We start from the raw sequence: 23,772 nt of genomic DNA on the forward strand, positions 1-23,772 counted from the left end.
AATTTCTTGCTTTTTAAAATGATTTTGAGATTCACATTTTATTTACATGTGAATGAAAAATTCTTCAATGAAGCCTAGTGGAAGAAAGCTATTGGTTCCACAATCATGTGTGAAAAAGTCTGTGTTCCTTTATACAGTGACTATTAAGAAAAGAATAAGACTACATGATTTCTTCATGACACACGTGTGAAACTGAAAATTCAAAATAAAAGCATTTCCCAAAACTCTATAGTCTTCAGTCTAATGTAGAGAGTAATTATATCACTTAAACACCAGTGAAATTTTTTGTTCTTAGGAGAGCAAGGTTCAGAGCAGAACTCATCCAGGGTATCTGCTTGTGTTTATGGATAGTATAGAGGCCCCTTTCCTTGAGAACTTGGAGGTCACATAGCCAATATATATATATATATATATATCTGATGTAGAACTTGAAGCCAGGTCTTGTGAGCTCAGAGGCCTTAGATGGATTCTAAATCTCTTTCTTTTTGCAATTTTTCTTAAATCACAGGCAGAGAATAAGTGGAAATAAGTGGCAGAGACAGCATTTGAGCCCTTTCTGCTTTACTTCACCGTTGCCTGATTCCCAGCCCTATCAGTGGTGACTTATATGACTGAGCAGAATAGTTCCTTAGTCTGCCCTGTGTTAAATAGGGATAAGTATACTCATAGTACCTATTTCATAAGATTTTCATAAAATGTAGCTTTAAAAAGAAGAGTAACTGTTATTATTACTTATATACTTTAAGGATCTGGGGTTTCTTTCTTGTGGGTATTCCTTCCATTAGAATAAATTACATCCCCTCCAGGCCCTAGTAGACAGTTTTGTGAATTGCTATAACAAAAATCATTATTGGCTGGCGACAGGCCTCTCAGACCTTAACTAAGCTATTTTTCTGTGAGCTCATGAGGTTTTGCTGAGATTGTATTGCACTGGCACAGGCTGCCATGTTGAACAATTTAGGATCAGTGTTAAATAATTGAAAGAACAAGACTGAGATTATGGAATCCTAGTTTTCACATTCATTAGCTATATCTCCTTAGACAATTCTATTTCTGACATTCCTTACCTCTAATTTTTGGCGAAAGTCATTTGGGCAGCCCTGTAGTGATCTTAGAAAAATAGTAGCATGTTAGAAAAGCTTTTAAAGAAGATTGTTCTTGTCAATGCACATACGATGGGTTGCCTGGGCTGGACCGAGCTGAGATCCAGTTGAGAAGGAAATCATAGGGAAACTGTGGCAGTAATTAAGTTGTAAGATGACAAAAATGATGGTTTTAAAAATAGAGAGGTAGCAAGCAATTTGAAAGATTGCAGGATGAAAGAAAAAGGAGAATAAAGAAAAAAATTTAAGGAAAAATAATTGTAAGACTGGCATTTCTAGTCCTATTCAAAGTATGCTAATACCTTTCTACTTGTAGTCACCTGTTTACAAGATGAGATACTAGACACTGAAATCCTTTCTCAAACTAAACTTCCAAGCATTCAAATTGCTATAAAAAGTGCAACTTCATTGGGTTAGCCACGTTGTTCAAATGCCAAATGTACGTGCCGAAAACAGGACAAGTGTTCACAAGGTGGTCAGAAAAAGCAATACAAAGACACTCTCAAAGTCTCTCTTATGCACTTTAGAATTGATTATATGACATGGGAGACACTAGCATAGAACCACCCAACATGGAATGCTTTCATCAGAGAAGGTACTATACTCTGTAAGCAAAGGAGAATAAATTACCTTAGAAGAAAATGGTGATGGACAGACTTAGAGAAACTACTCCAAATGTTCTTAGGTGTAAAGTCCGAGCTAGCTCCCTGGAGGCCTCAGGAACAGCCTGAGGATAAGTAAAAGTCCTTGGTCTTCAGGGGGAGAAATGAAGGAGATGGACAAACTGCCACAAGCTCTCCACCAACCTCCCTTCTCCTGGTCCTGATGCAAAGTGAAGTTCTCTGGCCTCTCTTACCCCATCCCTTAATCTTACCTACAATTATCTGTATACACCAAACATCAAGCCAGCACAGAACAGTGAAAAGGGTCATTTTCCCAAACATATGCTAATAGAATCATTCTATTTATTTAGTCACATATCACTTAGCCTTAAGTGCTCGGTTGTCTGATTCAAGCACATCTTTTAAGAGTTTCATCCCTTTACACTTAGGGAGTATTTGTGTCCGACCTGTGACAGAGCATTCTGAACTCATGTTGGTCTGATCTGCCACAGTTGGACACACTAACTTGACTCTGACAGAGTGATATGATTTTGGTCCTTTTTGAGAACAAAGAACAGCAACCAGCCAACCAATTTGAATTTATAAAGAGTTAGTGAATTCTTGTACTATGTCAGATATTAAATTTGAGCTTTGGTATCACATTCACCATTTGGTATAATAGAATACTACTGCTATCTACTCAATATATACTTCATTTTTCCCTGTTACAATAGCTAATGTTAAACTTGTTCTACCAGCATACTTTCTTAGAATTAGATTCATATTATAGTAAAAAAACAAGATATCTATAGCATAACCCTCCAAAAGATTCAAAGTTTGTTCTTGATTATTGTTACTTTGTAAATAGCAGAAGTTGTATCTTTCTTGCTATCTTTGTTGCTTTATCTTTTTTACCCTAAACCAAAATTGAGTTTAATTAAGCAAGGATGTCCTTTGTCAGTATTGGGGAAGATCCAAAATTTAGAGGATACAGTCCTTCCCTTCCTGGAATTCATTTCTAGTAGATAACAATGATAGCTAATATTTATATAGTATTTACATTGTGCCAGGCACTGTGGTAAGCACTTTATCTCACTTGATCATTTATCTCATTTGATCCACACAGCAGTCATGGGAGAAAGGTCCTTCTATTGTTCCCATTTTATAGATGAGGAACCTGAGGCAAACAGATTAAGTAACCAAGGTCACACAGCTATTAAGTGTTTGAGGTTGGATTTGAACTTAAGTGTTATCTTCAGACTACCACTGACCCATCTAATATAGTGAGTGAATATAAGACTCATACCCAAATTAACTATTTCATGAAAATTGTGTCATAAAGGTATAAAGTTCTACATGAGGTTTCAGGAGGGTCTTTTATTGACAATAGGGATCAGGAAAGTGTGTGTGGCTTGGTTTTCTATTTAAACTGTTATAACCTAAAATAGAGAGAAGGCCTAAGGAATAGAAAGACAGATATTTTAAAAGTAATTGACTTTCAAAAGTTGCATTAAGAATAGACTCATAATTTGATTAACTTTCTCTTCTGATTCCTGTAAATACTTCTCACTCACATGCAAGTTCATACTAGTTTCAGAATTCCTGTGGTAAAGCAAATTATAGGACTCCTATCAGAAACATTCAGACTATTCAAAAGATTTTTTTCAAATCCCAAGCATAGATGGTGGAAATATTCTTCCATTGGTGAGTAGCAGTTACACAGATTTCTTTTTAGCCTAGCCCTCAATGGAATGAAATGTGTGATGGATTGCCTAAAGGGAATAATTGGCATTCACAATAATCAAGTATGATTTAAAAATTAAAAGTACACCTCAAATGTAGTGTTCTCTTCTTTTGTATAATATATGATGGTTCTCTGTGGGCAGGTTTCTTGGGGAGGTTTTCTAGAGGCAGCCTTAGTTTCGGTTCAATATAATAATCACTTCAAATGCAGCCAGCTGATAAAATCCAAACATTTATTTTCTCCTTCCAAGTCTTATCTCTTTCCTTGGGCCCAGTTAGCTTTCTTAAAGGCCTCTCTCCCTCCTTAGTTCCAAGAGCTCTTTCAGCTTGCCTTTTAGCTCTTCCAGCTTCTGCCTCTAGCTCAACTCCGACTCGTGGCTTCTCAATCTCCAACTGATGCTCCCCTCTCAATCTTTTCAACTGAACTCTCCTGACTGAGCTCAGCTGTTTTTATGCTCTTTTAGAGGTGTAAACTCAAAGGTTGACTCCTCCTCTGAGAGTGGGATTATGGGAGGTGTGAATTTGGATATCTCATATTGAACCCTGAAATCTCCCTAATGTGTAAACTCTCAAAGGTGTTAACTTAAGCATTGTTTCTGTCAATTCCATTAAGTTATCATCTTGTTTCAAGTTCTGGCTCATAACACTCAAATGTTCTTATTCTTAGGTGGGTGATTCTCTTTTTCCTTCTTTTTCATTTTTTTCCCAGAATTAAAATTTTATGGTTTTTTAAAATGACTTTCACAACCTGTTGTTAAGAATATACTCTTAGGAGAAACCAATTCTAGGAAAAGTCGTCCCAATTTGATCTTGTTAGCACTTGAATTAGAAAAAAGAAACAGAATTTGAGTTGAAAAAGACCTCAGAGGTCATCAAATCTAATCTACAATGAGAACAGGAATTCTCTCAGCCACATCCCTGACAAAGTCTAATCACCTGACCTTTACTTGAAGACCTCCAATGAAGGGAACCACTGCTCTTCAAACTGTTTTATTCTTAAATCAGGCAGTTTTGTTAGTAAGCTAGCATTTATTAAGCACTTACAGTATTTGTTACTGTGTGTTAGTTATCTATCTAATGTGTAAAATAGGTTGGACTAGATGATTTCTAAAGTAATTTTATGATCCTAAGTTTTAAAAAGCATTTTGTAAGGCACTTGAACAGATACAAAGTATAGGTAGTATGGGGGGGGGGGGGTTGCTCATAGTCAAGGGAAATACAATTAGAATCATGACATGCAATTATAATATACAATGTTACATATACATTATGTTACATATACATAATGTTACATATACAATATACATTTATAAAGTTATGGAACAAGATCCTGTGTCTCTGAGAGGAAATATCTTTCAGGAATTCTTCCCTGAGGAGGGAATAGCATTTGGTCAGGTTTTAAAAGATGGGCAAGAGTTTGTGAATAAAACAGGAAAGTAAAGCATTCCAAGAATAAAAAACAGCAGGAGCAAAAGTGTGATAGTGGAAGCCTATTCAGGTTCTGTCCAGGTTGGCTGAAGCGTAAAGTACATTGAAGGGCAGTAACAGGAATACAAGACAGAAAGGGGAGGTAGCACTTTAAATGTTGGGCAAGAAGAGTTTGAATTTTATGCTTGGTAAAGAAATCAGTAGATGTCATATAAATTTTTACACACATTTTTACACTTGGCCAATGCTGGAATCCTTGTTTGCCCATGCATATTTGTCATAAAGATTAATTATTGAAAAAAAATAACACTTAAAGAAGAAAAGGTTCCTAATTCAAATAGCCAGAAAAAAAAGATGAAGAAAAAAACAAGAGATAATCCATAAGAAGATATAGATAGTTCACTGGCAAGTTTTTTTCTTACTTACATTGAACTGTAATCTGCCTTTCTAATTCCCATTTGTTGTTCCTAGAATGGTATCAAGATAAAACATATAAAAAATTGTTTGGAGGACTAAGATTAAAATGTGTGCAATATGTCAAAATGAAGACTTGTCTAAATACAAGCTCTTGAAGCTGTTTTTTTAACAAAGGACAAAAAAATAGTTCATAGAATCTTGTGTAATAGTTCAAATGCTAGTATTCTTGACTTGGCCAAATTATAAACAAAGAAAAGAAAATATTTGAGTAATTAAAATATAAATAAAGGTATAAATTCAGCCTTTTAATCTTGAATGATGTCAGTGAAAAAAAATGATAGGTATGAGGACTAAAAGTCAGCTCCATTGTAGAATGCTGCTACAAGTTATGAAATTTCATAAGCTTAGAAATATGAACATACAGCAATGATATTTGGAACTGTGTTTCAACATATTCTAGCAAAACCAAAATCCCAAAAGAAGACTTGTCCAGTTATCAATCAGAAGTTATGAAGAAGGTATTCAGAAAGTAAAGTCAGCATATCAGACTAAATGTAGTACTCTGAGCAACTCATCTAGGAGCAGGTTCCAGTCCATTTATTAAGTGGTATATCTGGCAAGCCAAAGGGAAAGGAGGTGTGTGTGTGTGTGTGTGTGTGTGTGTGTGTACCTATTATATATATTTACATGTATATTTTATATACATATATAAGATATATTTATTTTCTGTATGTCTATATCTAATCGTAGGTAGGTAGGTAGGTAGATCAATCGATCAATTGATAGAATACTACTCAGTCAGGAGGACCTTGATTTAACTCTGACTTTAGATATTTATTAGCTACATGACAAGTCATTTCACCTCTGTTTCCCTCAGTTTCCTCATTTGCAAAATTTAACTGTGATAAATGCAATGATCATAATGAGAGAAATTCATTAGAAGGAACTAGTGAATTATTTAGGCCTAGAAAACTTAAATGTTCTTATAATGGAACTTGAATGAGTTAGAAAGGGAGGCCATGCCAGAACTAAAAACCACTTGATCAAGAAATTATTCCCTATGTATTTGAAGATAGATTCAAGTATCCAAATATCTTTGGATATTTTACATCCTACTTCTCAGTAGCCTTTGCTTACCAGAAAAACTAATACCTTCTTAGGAGTTTGGGCAGTGCTGCCTTTCCCTTTCCAGCTTAGCTGCCCTGCTTCCAAATCAAGAACTGAAGATTGATTATTCTTATTAACTTTGTTGTTTATAAACAGTTGAGGGAAAATGGTATATAACATAATCTGAAGGAATAACTTACATTGTAGTTCTGCTGTGCTTTTTCTGTATGTTCTGCTGTGTTTTTTTTAAATTGTGTCTTTATTTTAAGAGGGAAATGGTGATATGAATTCACTTGATAGTCTGTCTTACCCTTCCTTCCTTCCTGAATGTCCTTGGCTCATATTCTTGCTGCTGATTTAGATACTGCTGAGCACAGCAGCCACTTCTGCTGGTATTAACTAAAGTGAGTGAGAGAGAGAGAGAGAGAGAGAGAGAGAGAGAGGGAGTGTGTGTGTGTGTGTGTGTGTGTGTGTGTTTGTTTAAAATAAGAACAGTCTAATCTCCACTTTCAAAAACATTATTCAGCAGGTCTTTTATTTTGAAAATCTGAATATCCAAGACAAGTACAATGTGGTTGGTAAACCAAATACAATATGGACTGTCAGCTATTTATCAAATGCCCCAAATTGTCCACTAGTATTCTGGGTATAAAGACAATCAAATGAGAGCATTCATTTAGGAAATTTCTCTTAGGAAATATTTTACCTTCTCAAAACTAAGGAGGAACATGCTGAGAAAACAGATTTCAAAATCTTTCAGATTCATCATCCAGAATATTATCCTCACAATATGGAACTGTGGTACTGTGTCCACTTTCACTGACCCCACCCCTAGAAGCTAGCTTCAATAGTATCACCAGTATGTATTTTACTCATTTAGGGCAATCTGCATTGTTTGTGTCACACACGGCTTATTTGTGCCTTTCTGCTGTTGTTCTTCTTGCCTGAAATGCCCTCTGCCATCTAAATATCTGTCTCTGGTAAACTCATACTATTTCCAGCACAAAATAAACATCTATTCAGGTTTTGGGGAAAGGGCAGCCATCAGTGCAATCCAAACTAGTTATATTCCTTAAATCCAAATCACTCTGGCTCTCATTGATTAGCCAGCAATAGATCCTAGGCCTAGTCCCAATTACATTTCTGTTTTGTCCAAAAATTCTAATGATCTTCCCTTCCCAGATTGACCTCCCTTCCCCACAAAAAAAGAGGCCAATCTCTGCCTCATTTCTTACCTAGCCCTAATCATTGATTGGGAGCTCTCAGTCTCAGGGAGACCTTTTGAAGATCTTAGCTTTAAGAGGCCGAGGTTACCTATTGCATACAGGGCCATCTCTTGTCTTGCTGTTCTATATCCAGATGGCTCTGGAGGGGAAAGTGAGGCTGGTTAACTCTGCATAGCACTCCCTCACTTAAATTCATTTCACTTGCATGACATGGTATCACTAGTTCACTTGCATGTTACAGTCCTTTTCGAGAATGAAGGACAAACAAGAATCTCTTCTTTAAGGCCACTTGAAATTCTGCTTTTTTCACAGAAACTTTGCCTCTGTCTCTATTCAGGATTCATTTCTTCCCTTTCTTACTAACTGAATCACATATTTTCTGATTCACATAATACAGCCTTACTACATTTAACTTTCTATTAGATAAATACTCTTTTGCCTAGTTTTCTAACTATTGATGGGGACTTTGTGTTTGAATATTGTCTCCTCACAAAATTATAAATTCTTTTAAGGCATAGGCTCTATCTTCTAACAGTTAGAATATTGGAGCTGTAAGGAGCCTATCCCCTCAGCATTGCAGATTAGGAAACTGAGGCTCAGAGAAATGACATGGCTTGCTCTATCTAGTAGAGCAGTAGAGCCTCTACAAAAGAGATGTTTGATTCCAAGTTGATGCCAAAAACATTGATAAAATATTTCTTATATTATAGGAGAGATGATAATGGGAGTGGCATCTTGGATTTTAGGTCCTGTCTTTGCCACTTACTTAGCCGTGTGACCCTGAGTGAGTCTGTCCCCTTCTTTGACAGGTTTTTCACATTTTCACATCCAATTGTGTCTTCTAGGGAGCTGACACTCTCAGGCCCTGGTTCAGTTCTTCATTATACCAGATTTGTAGGACTATACTACTATGGCAAAGGGTCTGTGGCATATTAATGCTATATAATTGCAAATCATAAGGCATACTAATCTTTTAAGATCCAAAAATGTGGGGTGGGGGATTAGGGATCAAAAACCTAAGAAGGCTGCAGCACGTTGTAAATGGATGGCTCATATGTGAGAAGTCTTATGAAATATAGTTATGGCTGAAAAAGAAGGTAGAAAGGTCAGAAAGGACCTAAATAGAAAGGCAAGAATGAAGAATAATCAGATGGATTGCACATTAATATGCTGCACTTTTGCCCCTGAAGTAACAGTACACCAAGAAGACTTTCATTAAGGAGTAAATCCTTTACATAGGATGTATGAAAAACCATGGACAAGAAGAGAGATGACTAGACTGTACTGGTAGAATGAAGTGTTCCCACCATTGATTTCATAGATGGGTCAGGATAGAAACATAAAGTCCTAGAAACTGAGAATTTGTTTTGACTAGTTGACAAAGAGTCTTGTGACTTACAAGTTAGAAACTGGAAAGCATATTTCCTTCAAGTTTTCTTGTGAAAGGTAAATAGGTTGCACCAGATATTGGAATTGGGGTGGGGTGGGGTGGGATGGGGTGGGATATGGAGAGACCTTTTAAAAGCAAAATTGCAAAAGCGGATTCAAAGCAAATTTGTGGAATCCTCCTGATCTGAAATGTACATTTGCTGCTTGCACTTTGAGAGGACAGAAAAACTTTGTCATGCAGTCCTTCGTGTATTCACCTCATAAATTATTTCTTAGAACCCCTGCCTCTGTATGTTTACTCGCTGCCATCTCCTTCCTCTGCTGCTGCCCCAGCATCTTCTTAGCTCTTGGATCCTCTGACCAACCTGTACTTCATAATCCAAGTCTCATCATAGCTCAACATAATGAATTGTTGCACTAGGAATTGGGACACTTGGGTTCAAATCTTAGCTCAGTCATTTGGTAGTTGTGTAAATCTGGGTAAGTTGACAGAGTATGGTGGAAAGAACACTGAATTTGGTGTCTCAACATTAGGATTTGAATCTTGAATTTGCTCCTTACTGATTATATTGATTGTATAAGCTTGAGTCACCTTACTTACTTAGCTCCTGTAGACCTCATTTATAAATGGAGTTTTGTTCCAGATACTAAGTTCTAACACTTTTGCGTTATCACTTTACCTCTAAGATGCTTGGATTTTCATCTATAGAATGGGGATAATAATATTTGTATTAACCTTTTGCCATATTGATATTGCTAAAACACAAACCTACCACATCACCCTCCTATTCAAAAATCTTCAATACTTTCTGCTAAGTTATAAGATTAAAATACAAACACCTCAATCTGGTATATTTATTTGAACCTCTTCATATTCCTGATTCCAATTTACCTTTCCTGGTAGCTTTTTTTGAGAAGCACTTTGTGTTCCAGTTAGGTTTTCTCTTTGCCCTATACACAGTATTCCTTGTCCTACCGTCAGCCTTTACATCATGGCTTTATGCACCTTAAATATCTTTCATTACATTCATCTTCTAGGATCCCTGACTTTCTTTAAAACATGGCTCTCTAAAAGTCTCCTAGAAGAAGCCTTCCCTGATTCTCCCAGTTACCAGCACTATCTCCCTTGTGAAATTACTTTGTATAATTAACGTAACATACTTCTATATTTCTCCTATGCCCTGTTCCTCTTCATATACAACTTAAGGGAAAGTTGTATATGAGACTTGCTTTCTTTTTTACTTTGTGTCCCCATTACCTTGTACATAAAATGCTTGTTAAATTAGGCAAACACAAGACTTTTGATGAATATGGCTCTCACGACTATTTCTATTCCAGCAACACTGTGTACCTGAAATCTACTATAGATTTTTTTCAAATTGCTTAAGTCAGAGTCTGTAAATTACCAAAATTACAAATAAATATAAAACACAAATTAGACATTTATTTAAGCACTTAATACCACAGAACACTACAATAGTGCTTGAAGAGGTAAAATTCAAATAAGATACAAACCACTAACATTTAAATAATACTTAACTATGTTCCAGGCACTACACTAAGTACTCTACAGGTAATTATCTCATTGTTATTCAGTCATTTCAATTGTGTCTGACTCTTTGGGACTCCATTTGGGGCTTCCTTGGCAAAGATAGTGGAGTGGTTTATCATTTATTTCTCCAGCCCATTTTATAGATAAGGAAATTGAGGCAAACAAGGTGAAGTGACTTGCCAAGGATCACACAACTAATAAGTTTCTGAGGCCTTATCCTTCAGATACTCAGAGCAACCTTGGAGACAGGTGTTATTATTCCCATTTTGCAAATGAGGAAATAGAGATTTGCCAAAGATCACACTGTAAGTAAATGAGGCCTGTTTTGAAGACAGAAAGGTCTTCCTGACTACATACAGGCTCAGCGTTCTAACCATTCTTACTGTGATGAGCCATCTAGCTGCCTGATAGTACATTTTCTTATTCATAACAGTATGTTCAGAAAGATTTCATTTTCTCTATTAATTATGTTGAAGGCTTTCCTTCATTTCTTTTCCATAAAGAACGGATAAGGTGAGGTACCCTTAGTTCCAATTTTAGCAGTGCCTCCACCCATGTAAGGAAGTTCCTAATTGTCAACACAAACCATATTGTTACCCAAATATAATAGAAACTTTCAGATTCATAATGCTAAAAAAATTTCCAGTATTTAAATACTTTGTTGGAGGAAAGTTCACAAACAGTTTGCACAATAGACCATATTTAAATGGCTTAGAAGACAAATGCTGGGAGAATTATAAACCTTAACTGAGGCTCTCATCATTGTTCTCAATCTTGGAGCACCCTCTCCTTGGAAATGGTAATAGAGGAGGCCAAATTCAGTCTTTTTTTGTCTTTTTTTTTTTTAATTAAAACTTTTTATTTTTCAAAACATATACATGAACAATTCTTTAACATTAGCTTTTGCAAAACCTTGTGTTCCAGTTTTCCCTCCTTTCCCCCAGCCCTTCCCTAGATGGCAAGTAGTCCAATATATGTTAAATATGGTAGAAATATATGTTAAATCCAATATATGCATACAGATTTATATTATTTTTGTGCTGCACAAGAAAAATCAAATCAAACCAGTAAAATAAAAAAGCAGAATAAAATGCAAGCAAGCAACAACAAAAAGAGTGAAAATTGTATGTTGTGAACCACATTCAATTTCTACAGTCCTCTCTCTCTGGGTGTAGATGGTTCTCTTCATCACTGAACAATTAGAACTGGTTTGAATCATCTCATTGTTGAAAAGAGCCACGTCCATAAGAATTGAGCATCGTATAATTTTGTTATTGCCATGTATAGTGATCTCCTGATTCTGCTCATTTCACTTAGCATCAGTTCATGCAAGTCTCTCCAGGCCTCTCTGAAATCATCCTGCTGATTATTTCTTACAGAAAGATAATATACCATAACATTCATGTACCATAATTTAGTCAGTCATTTTCTAACTGATGGGCATCCATTCAGTTTCCAGTTTCTTGCCACTACAAAAAGGGCTGCCACAAACATTTTTGCACATGTGGGTCCCTTTCCCTCCTTTAAGATCTCTTTGGAATATAATCCCAGCAGAAACATTGCTAGGTCAAGGGGTATGCACACTTTGATAACTTTTTGAGCATAGTTCCAATTGCTCTCCAGAATGTGTGGATCCGTTCACAGTTCCACCAACAATGTATCAGTGTCCCAGTTTTCCCACATCCCCTCCATCATTCATCATTATCTTTTCCTGCCATTCTAGCCAATCTGACAGGTGTGTAGTGATATCTCAGAGTTGTCTTAATTTGCATTTCTCTGATCAGTAGTGATTTGGAGCACCTTTTCATATGACTAGAAATAGTCTCAATTTTTTCATCTGAAAATTGTTCATATCCTTTGACCATGTCAATCTTGACAGAACCAAGAATACATGGCTTTTCTCTCACTTGGGAACTTTGAAGTTGGCAATTCTGGAGTCTTAAATATTAGCTGAAGCTGCTGCCAATCCAGAACAGTAATCTACTACAAGCAGATAATTCCTTTCTGCCTTCTTCCAACTAGATTCCTTGCTTCTCTTGGTTAGTGAGGAGATATACAAAAAGATGCTGCTATTTGAAAGCTGTCTTTTGGAGGAGGAATGAGACTTGTTCTGCTTGACCCTGAAAATGAAGACTAGGATCAATAGGAGTAAATTACAGGGAGGGAGATTTTAATGCCCAATATAAAAATATACTTCCTAACAATTTGTATTATTAAGCAGGATCTGGTGGCCACTTGTTGGGAACATTATGTATTAGATCCATGATTTGGAAATGAATTGGACTACTTAACCTCTCCCAGGCCCAAGAACCCTTTCAACTCTGCATTTTAGGTCATTGTTCAAGTCTGATTTGGTAAAAATAGAAACATAACTGTCAGGTTTTTTGGACAGGATCCTCACCCTGCCAGATAATGTGATAATTATCTTGAGCCTTACCCTGACAAAAGAAGCAGAAACCAGATACCTTTAACTATTCCTCTATTTTCAAGGTATATTTGCAAAACTCCAAAGGTGTCCATGCATAAGCCTAGGCAAAAGGGTAGTAGGCCCCCTTAGCTCATATTTATTGATCACACATTAGATGAGTTAGAAATGAAGGTTAAATATACAAGCACACTGACAGATAAAGTCTAAATTTAGGAACATTGGAACAAGTTATAGGGGAACAGTGTGGCTACTTATACTGAAACTTTTTCTTACAACAAGAGCTGTACAAAAGAACAAGCTGCTTTGGAAGCTAATGAGTTCAGTCTCACCTAGCATTCATTAAGGTTTTAGTATATGCCAAGCATTATACTAAGTTCTAAGTATACAAAGAAGGGCAGAAATGTCCTTTATCTCAGGGTGCCTACATTGAAATGGGAGAACCAGGAAAGGTCTTCTGGCCTTGGAGTTGAATAAGCCCCAGCAAAGGTAGGAATTAGCAGCAAGGGATACAGCCCCTGCAACTACCATTTATATAACACCACTTACCAGGCACTATGTAAAGCACTTCAGAGTTATTCTCATTTGGTTTATAGTCAAGAGATAAAGGTAGGGCAATATAGGTGGGAGGGAGGAGAAGGAAGGGAACAGGAAGAGAAGGGAGTAAAGTAAAACAAGGCTAGTTAGGTAGGAAAAGGAAAGGCTATAAAGGCCTTTCAGTGCCAGACTAGAATATTAGGGGACCAAATGTCAGGATTATGGTAAAAGAGATTTTTGCTTGGGATGTAAATAGTGACCCGTTTGGACCAGAAAAGCCTTGGATCCTTTTCAGGTCTAAAAATAAAATCCTAAAGCTAAAGATCTCATTCCTTTCTTGAACAAGAATGAAATTCATGCACAAATTGTTGACAGTGATGGATGGGAGAAAGTGCTGATATATTGAATGAGAACAGAAATTCACTATTATCAGAACACAGTAAAAAGTCATATATTTCATGATCACTGAAGTAGAAAATGCTTCAAAAAAGTTTACCTAATGAAACATTTTCTATTAAATCTGTTGTATTAGGAGAACTCTTATGTTCTTTGGAATTTGTAATAATGAGGAAAATTTTAATATATCAAGAATTGGAAAAAATAAAATTATCTATTGTCACTTTACTTTTGTTATAATTTCACAGATGATTCTGAAAAATGGCCTAGGTAGACAGTAGCTGCCTTGTTCCTTTACAGAAAGGATATGGATTTTGTGGTTATGCAGTTTGGCTGAAGTCTCTCAAGTTTCCTTAATGTACATTGAAAAGTAATTGTCTTCTTTTTGAAGAATGAGCATCTTTATCTACATAACATTATCCTAAAAACTCCAAATTAGATTGTACTAAGATAAACCAAAATTGAGATGAAGCTGATGCTGAATGCAAAATTTTGTAAAACTAAATCTTGAAATAGATTAGAACCTCTTTGCAAAGATTGATATTGAACATCAGGACTGCCATCTTAGATTGTGTGTGTACTTGTTTTGGGGAATAGAACTTTACCTGTAGAATATACAAATCCATATATTATAAGATAAATTTGAATGAGATTTTTACTCTTTTCTCTATGGATATGGGGGAAAAGAATAGGATTATTAAAAAAATAAACATGATACAGTGAAAGGAAGCTGAGTTAGGAAGGCCCTGCATTCTGATTTTAGTTTTGCCACTAACTTATTTTGTGATCTTGGGGAAGTAGTTCAGCTATTTGACTTAATTTGTCTATATGTAAAAATAAGCAAATTAAACTAGATGTAGATAGCTTCTAAGTTCAAGCCAACAAGCATTAATCCTAGTATAAAGTCTTATTCTTAGGCTTCATCATAAAAAGGAAGAGACACTATGTTCTCAGAGGCTTTGGTAATAAAATATAAACTTTAGAGTTTTCTACCATCCTGGAAAAACCTGTAGTTACAGTCCTGGGGAATAGGATATATCTGCTTTCTGATGGCCAGCTATGCACTGAAAGAATATTTTAACAGTAGACTGGCCACCTGATAATGAATGACTTAACTCTGATTGTCCAAATAACAAAAATTTAAAATGACCCTTCCTAGCACCAAAAATAACACACTCTAGATCACCGTCTAGTGACTAAGTAGACATACTACTAGAGAAACTTATATTGACATAATTGCCAGAAATGAAACCAAGAGACAGATGAAAGTTTCAAATAAATAGGAGAATAATTCACAGATTCTTCTTAGAGAAATAAATAAAGAAGTTAGAATTGGGCTTTTTATAAAACAAGCAAGCAAAAAACACATCATTTCAAAAGATTCTGGGTCACATGATAAATAGGAGGAGGAAGCAGCATATAACTCATGAAGAATTGATTTCATCAAGGTGACATCAGTGTGTGACCAGAGAAAGTGGATTGGTCACAGAGTGAGAATACCAATGGCCAGCCCACATTTTTCATTGGTATCTCTAAAATGTTAAGTGCTGTCTCTAGAGTTAGGGATGGAGACTAGACCTGGGATGTCATTAATATAGGGAACTCCAAGATGAGGTAGCACCCTCTGCCAGTGGAGGGCAGCACCTCTGCCTCGAGCACTGAGAGGCCACAACCACAGAGTTGCCCACCTTACCCAGGCAGTAGTGCTGGGCCCCCAAAGGACATGCAGAGATGCAGCAGAGACGTGTAAGGTTCCTGAAGAGTAAACATCATTTGGCTGACCTGGAGTGCCCAGCTGCTGATAATAAGAGCTATATATACCAACTAGAAATTCCTTGAAATCAAATGGGAAATTCTGTGTTTCAGCTTTGACTTGTAATGACTAAAATGTGTCTAGTAGACTTGAAATTTAAACACAAAGTGAAATTTGTCTCTTCTACAATCATTTAGTGAGTTAGAGACAATACATCAAGTAAAAGCAAAGCCTCAGCTCTTATTAGAATTCTTGCAAGTGCTTAAGAGACAGTGCAGCTTTTGGATTGGGATCTTTCATTTAAAATCAGTTAAAAAATGGAAACCTTCCTTTAGAATGCTATTATAGTGAATCTCATTGTTTCAGATCTGGGAGGTCTCTTGAAGACAAACACCAATACAAAACAAAACCAGGAAGCTTGTGTCTGTGAATCACAAAATCAGGAAAAAATACAACTTTTCAGTAAACTATGGTCTCAGATTGCACACAGGGCCGCCCCTCTCAAGCAGGGTCTCTTAGCGCAGTTGTTGGTGTATGTGTGATTCACCTCAATTCATCTCAATTCACCAAGTATCTATTAAGATCAGAAATATAGTGGGCATAGTACTAGGTGTAGGGTGTATAAAGACAAGATTGAGTCTCTTATTCAGGAAAAAACATCAATGTATATATAGAAATGAAATGCAAAATATATTCAAAGTATTTTCTTTAGAGAGGGCAAAGATCCACTATGAAAGTAGTTTAACAATAGAACTGGTATTCAAGAGAGCTCAGTGGGAGACCAAATTAAATAGAACAGGATGCTGGAGGGATGGGTCTGACAAGGACAGATAAGGAAGGGAGCAGGAGAGAAAGCCATAAGACAGTGGATTGTTGTATCTTTTGTGGTAGCAAGGACAGATTGATGTGATTTTCAATCCCTGAACAGGAGTTTGAAGCCAAGGGAGCCCATACTTTGGCAGGACAGAGTTTGAGTCCCCAATCAAGGACTAGGGTCGGAGGAGTCCTGGAGCCTAGCTAGTTCTAGAGGGATAAGGCATAGTTGAAAGGCTCCCTCTTCAATCCCCAGATAGATCATCTCTATCCCAGAAGTCCAGTGTTAAGTAGTTGTTGCAGTTGACAAAGCAGGACTGGGCAACAGTTCCTAGACTAGGACTTTGCCTCTCCTATTCAGTGGGGAAAAAAGTCACTCAGATTGCTCCCCAGCCCAGGTCTGACCAACACAGTGGCATTTAACAGACCTTTACTTTAATCACTTTGCCTCTACAGATCTTGGACTTTATTTTACTCTTAAGCATAGATGTTGCTTCTGATACAAATCAGGATGTAGTATATGGTATTATTAGTTTGAGGGATCTTCAGACCTCTTCCCAAGGAACTCCTGGCAGAGCACTTTCAAGGAACAACAACCAAAACAACTGACATTTATATAGAATAGTGGTAGATAAGCATATTAGAAACCCACCTTTGATACATTATACAATATGGCACTTTATCTCACAGCAAGGCAACTGTAAGTACTTGAGAAGATGCCAAGTGGCATTGGTAGGGATGTTGAATCTATAACTTTATGTGCTCTATAGAATATCTAAAAGTCTGTAAAAACAAAGATATGTGACTACCTACCAAGAATATCTACATAAAACCTGGGCCTTGCCCAGGTAAGTTACATGTATTCTTACTGACAAGATCATGTACTTCACATAAAGAATATATCCAAAGGCAAAGCCTTTTATCTAAACATGACATCAGCAGTTTATTATAGACATATTGCATAACTGGATAAAATGCATTAATAATAAATTATGATTTTAGGGCTCTATTGTGCCATCTCATGGCACAGAAGAAATTAGCATTTTTTGCTTCAATTATTTAAAGATGGAACTTATGGAATTAAAATGTTGAATCTGGAGGGAACCATAGAGATTATCTCCTATGATTTTTACTCTCATTTTAATAAGGAAGAAATTTAGGCTTAGAGGAGAATTGCTATAGGGAAAGAAGACTGGCCCCAAACTGATCTCCTGGTTATCAGATGTATGATTCAGGGTAAGTCTCTTCATTTTTAAAGTAGGGGCCTAGAATTTACATAATCCCCAGGGTTCCTTCTCACACCCAATCGTATGGATGTTTATAAAATTAGCTTCCATATTTATAAGCTAGAGATAATAAAAATCACATTCATACTATGTACCTCAACAATATATTAAGAAGATAAAGTGATTTTATAAAAGCGTCACATAAAAGTCAGCTGTTATTATGTTATTATCATCATTGACTTGTTCAAGTCACATGGTATGATGCAGTGCTGGGCCTCCAACTTCCTGGTCTCCTGGAACAAAGCTGCCTGATTCTTCATGGTAATACTGAAAGATTTCAAAGTTTTGTTGCAATCTCTTAGCTTTTGTTTTTCTTCTTCCTCATATAGGCCCTTGATGGGAATGTATATGATCATCTGAAGGATTATTTAATAGCATTCAGCAGGACTGAGCTAGAGACATGCCAAGCTATACAGAATACATTCCAGTTTTTATTGGAAACCTCAAACAGGGTAAGTGTGAATCCAGTTATCTAATATAATAGCCCTTAAGCAGGTAGAATGTTATTCTTACTTACTTATTCTAAAATGAAATAAATCAACTAGAGCAAAGTGCCTCTTCTAAAACAAGTCTGGGAGCACTGGCTTTTGGGTGAGTTCTGTCTTCTCTGTGCTATCAGATAAGAAGGAATTATAAAAGCATAGACCCAGAAAAGATCTAAACTATCTAGGCCAATGTGTATCTGAATAGCAACCTCCTCTATAATGAGTCAGTTAAGGAAATGAACAGACATCCTGAGAAGTCTCAGCCAGCTTCTACTAAAGAGCAGAAACTCTTCCTGGGAGCCCCAAGCCTCTTAGGCAGCCCATTTGAGCTTGTCAGACTCTGATCATTACAAGGATTTTCTTTACATGGCTTCTAATCTCCCTCTCTGCACCTTCTATCAGTTGCTTGTAGTTCTCACATTTATGTTCAGGCAAAACAGATCTAATCCCTATAGATTCGTATCCTTGAAAACAATGATCACATCTCACCTAAGTCTTCTACCACTGGTTAACGGAACTCTTTCAACATTAAGCTGAGGATTCCAGCCAAGCTGAGACCAGAATGCACATTTCCAGGATTGGAGTAGCTTGGGCCCCTGGAAGATGGAGAAGCTTTCCTCCAGTAGTTGTCAAGTGTACTCTCTACATCATTGGCGCTGGGGACAATACCAGAGAAAAAGGGTTAGTGGTGGCTTTTGAGAGAGCATGAGGGGCTCCCCAAGTATGCAGGGAGACAGTCTACTTCCTTGAACACATCCTTGTACCTTTTATGTTATTTTTGCCCAGGATAACAAAGTTTGACTTGATTTTTGGAATGCATCCTCATAGTAAAGTAAGTCTTTATGTGTCAGCTTACTTCACGCTTCTTCAGAATGTCATAGTGAAAAGTCTTTTAGAAACTTGGCTGTTGTGAAAAATCTTCTTTTCTCTACAGTACATTTCTTTTCTTTGAGAGATGTGAATGTTCAACTGCTCCTTGCCAAAGGCAGCTGAAAGATCCTAACAATATTTTTCTTTTTGCTCCTTTTCCTACTAATATTATGACTAATACTCTAGTATTATCACATTAGTAATATCACTATTACTTCAGTGATCTCTGGTTTCATCACTGGATATTCCTTCCACCGATGGAAACTGAAACTCTCCCATTGCTCATAGATAGTTTTATGATTTTCTATGGCAAAAACAAAATTTCATGAACAACCTTCAAAGGACAGTTCTCCCACCTTTAGTGAAGGTGATTCTCTAAGCCATTGCTTTATTCCCAAGGGGTGTGTGATCATTCAGTAGAAGAGTTGGGAAGATATATTACATCCCATCCTCCTTCCCCAAAACCAATATAGGCTTATCTCCAAAATACATATGAAATCTTTTTAAACATTCAACCACTCTGCCCCTTCTCAGTACTAGCTTTTTTTGATTACAGATAGTGTGAACCTCTGAGATCTGTTTTGTGCCCCAGATACCAGTATCTATGGTAGGCAGAATTCCCATACCCTTCCCTGTCACCTCATAGATTATTGTAGGCACTTCTTATACAGTGACCTCTGTACTCCCAAGTATAGGCATACCTTGGAGATATTGCGGGTTCTATTCTAGGCTACCCACAGTAAAGCAAATATCACAATTAAGTGAGTAACATGAATTTTTTGCCTTCTCAGTGCATATAAAAGTTACAAGACTCTTTTAAGTTTACCATGGTATTATATCTAAGAAAAAAACCTTCATAACCTTAATTTTAAAAATGCTTTATTACCAAAAAACTAACCATTTTCTCAACTTTCAGCAAGTGACAGTCTTTTTCTTGATAGACAGTCTTGCCTCAAAGTTTTTGGCTGCTGATTGAACAGGATAATGGTTGCTGAAGGTTAGGGTGGCTGTGGCAATTTCTTAAAAATAAGACAACAGTAAAGTTTGCCACTTCAATTGATTCTTCCTTTCACTTGAACATTTAAAGGCCATTGTAAGATTATTAATTAGCCTCATTTAATATTGTTTTTTCTTAGGGAATAGGGAGGCCTGAAGACAGGGAGAGAGATGAGGGTAATTACTAGTCAGTGGAGCAGTCAGAACACACACATTTAACAATTAAGTTCACCATTTTATATGGGTGCAGTTTGTGGGTTGAAACAATTACAATAATAACTTTAAAGATTACTGATTACAGAGTACCATAAGAAATAAAATAATTATGAAAAAGGTTGAAGTATTTCAATAATTATCAAATGTGACACAGAGACACAATGTGAATATATACTTTTGGGAAAATGGTTCCAATAAACTTGTTCAATATAGGGTTGTCACAAACCTTTAAGTTGAAAAAAAATGATACTACAAAGTATAAAGTGAAGCACAATAAAATATGCCTCTAGTGGCCTATGAGTAAGGCACTGCCTCTCCTTGACCCTCTCCCACTCATTATTTTCTAATAGAAAACAAACAATCACTAGCTGTCAATCAGACAGAAAAGAAGAAGAACAAGTAAGAGATATGGATGTACAACAGACCCTCAATTTTTTTTTCTTTTGTATATATTAAAGGTCATGCTCTGCATCCAAAGTTATATTCTATATCACTAATAAATAAGATTTTCTGAATCGATACTATGATACTATATATATATATATATATATATATATATATACTATTAAATCATAGTATCTAAGACCAACTTTCTACTTTCCCCCCAAAATTACTTTCTCTATAAAGTGAAGTAGTTTCAGACCTATATTTTGTACACAAAGTTATCTTCCCAGTACAAAAGTCCTGTCCAAAGTGCCTTCATTTCTTTCAATTCCATTCTGAAAGAGCCTGACCCTCAATGTAATCTTGACCAGGCATCTACTAATTTGCTAACTGTTCCTAATAGATATCCAACATTAAGATTACAAAAACAAGTCCTATATTTGACTTGCAGCCAGACACATTCTGATATTGGAAGACAACTAGTCTTTACCCTCTCCAGGCCTTTGTTGAGGTTCTGCTTCAGAACACCTATAATTAAGCCATTGGATCCATTTCCCAAGCTCCAGCTGTATAGGCTCTCATTTTCAGGGGCATCTAGCATTTACCAAAGAAGAGTCACAAATGATGCCTGTGATGGTGAAAATCATTAATTGAGTTAAGCCTCATTGTCAATAAGACAAAGAGATGTAGCTGATAGGCCTTATTAGGTGGGAAATTACATGAACTCCTACTAGTAGATATAACCTATTTGTACTACATTTTATCTACATGCTCATGTTAGTTTGAGAGATATTTTAGTGGTTGCTGTTGGTTTTTTGTTCTTCATTCTCGAAGAGGATCATGACATCAGGAGGTGATGTCATGACATCAAGTGAATTGGAATTAAGTGAGACAGAGCTGTGCAAGGTCAGAAACTTCACTTTCTCTTCCAATGCCATCTGGGTCCAGTGGTAAAATATAGGTGAGGATAACTGGAGATGGCCCTGAATGCAGTGAGAGGCTTTGGCCTTTTACTAAAATGAAATGAAAGAAAAATAGCTTTTATTCAGTTAAGAAATGTAGTTAAATAACCATGGGAACTGTAGCTGATATGAAAGTATGAATTGTGCATCTCTAAAATATCAATGACTAACAGTTTGCCCTGGGTGCAAGATGACATCGTATTGATATTTACTTTTTTCCCCTTTTCCCTTTGAAGCAGTTCTAGACTGGTTGCCTTATTTGTGACATTTTAGACTACAGGTTCCTAACATAGGAATCCTAGGCTCATTCAAGGCCTGTGATGTCCATCCTTCTCAGCTCCCTCACTTGGTGCTGCACAATCCCACATCCCATGAAAGACACCAAAAATCATCATTGGCTCCTCCTATACTAAAGTTATCTGTTTTATGTTTAAGCAAAGAAATGTTAAATTCCAGGTACATGTGCTCTTACTCTGATTTACAAAGAGGATGCATTTTAACAATAGACTTTCATGTATAACTATGTTATAGCCATGACTCCCTATCCATCTGGAATTCCTAGCAAATATGGAATGTTCAGCACAGTGCCAACAAATCTGAGTGTTTGCTATCTCTGATCCCACCTCTACTCTCTGAATGGATAGTAAATCTTCCCTTTATTAGAGTTTGTGGAGATAAATGTGTAGAAAGAGCTCATCCAACTTCTAGCCACACCCATTGGATCTTAATGCTTCTTGGGAATAGTGGTGGATTACACTTTTGCCCTCACCCTTCAGAAATGGTACTCTTGGACCAATTAACGTATACAGTAATGTTTATTACTATCTGAATTTGCCTAATATAAGCCAACAAATGAAATATCCCATTTCAAACATCATATGACCAGAATATACTCTAATAACATTAAAGCTGAATCATATTCCATAGTTGCTGTACCATGGAGGTGTGTTCAACCTGATTGACATCTTGGTATGCTTCTAGGACTACAACTGGCAATCCTGGGGCACACTGATTTACCTCTGAATCACCAATTCATTGTAAGATTTTAAAATGTGAGCTCAAATAGGATTAAAGAACTCTCATTCTATTTCATGGGCTAATAAGGTAGAGAAATGAACCTTCACAAAATAGTTACCATACTGAAGTGGGACTTTCAGAACTGGGAAACTTCATGGATTATTGCTGCCATTTTTTGCCTGAGTTCTCCTTCAACACTCTTCTTCATCACCTAAGTTCATAACCTTTTTGTCATTCTTAAATCTTTCTTCTTCACCCTTCATTTTGAATCAGTTGCCAAGCCTTATCTTTTCTTCTCTATAATATTTCTTGTGTCCATCCCCTCTCTCAGTTTATATATTTACCACCTTAACTTAGGTCCTCATCAATTCTCATCTAGATTATTAGCCTTCTTTTATGTTTTTTCCTCCAATTCATCCTATCTGTGTATAGGTGCTAGAATTATCTTCCTAAGACACAGATATCTCTGTTACTTACCGACCCAAAAGGTTCCTATGGTTCCCTATTATCTCTAGCATAGAATACGAAATCCTTAACCTGGCATTAAATTCCCCTGCAATTTATCTCAAACTTTCATTTCCTTTATACACTACATTTCAGTCCCCTATGCTTTTAGCAGTTTTCTTTACTCAACAATGCATCATCCCTCACCTCTTCACTTTCACACTGAAGCTCTCCTCTTTTCCTAGAATACACTTCTGCCTCATCTCTGACTTCCAGAATCATTCCCTTTTGCTAATATTCAACTTAAATACTACCCTTTTTTATGAAGACTTCCTTCTCTCTTTCTTAAATTACTGTGTGCGTGTGTGTGTGTGTGTGTGTGTGTGTGTGTATGTGTGTATATGTTCTATTTCCATTCACTGGAACATAAACTCTTGTGAGAGGAAGGACTGTTATCGATTTGTCATTAAATCTCCATTGCTTATTCCAGGTACTTAGTGTTTATTGAATTATATTGCTTAATTCTACAGATATGAAAACTGAGGACCAGAAAAGTGAAATGTACAAGGTCCCTTAACTGCTAAGTGTAGAAATGAAATTTGAACCCAAGCTTTCTAACAT

The 23,772-nt window shown here is 36.5% G+C and overlaps 1 protein-coding gene across 2 annotated transcripts in view; it reads left to right on the forward strand.

The window, feature by feature from the left end:
- The window catches only part of FCHSD2 (FCH and double SH3 domains 2), a 354,207-nt gene that overhangs the window by 215,955 nt on the left and 114,480 nt on the right, over window positions 1-23,772 (forward strand). For both annotated transcript variants that reach the window (XM_031961492.1, XM_031961491.1), the window contains exon 9: window positions 18,107-18,229. In XM_031961492.1, the coding sequence (XP_031817352.1) occupies window positions 18,107-18,229 (123 nt within the window). The remainder of the gene's footprint in view (window positions 1-18,106; window positions 18,230-23,772) is intronic.

Source organism: Sarcophilus harrisii, chromosome 3 (genome assembly GCF_902635505.1).
Source record: "Sarcophilus harrisii chromosome 3, mSarHar1.11, whole genome shotgun sequence".
Taxonomy (NCBI): Eukaryota; Metazoa; Chordata; class Mammalia; order Dasyuromorphia; family Dasyuridae; genus Sarcophilus; species Sarcophilus harrisii.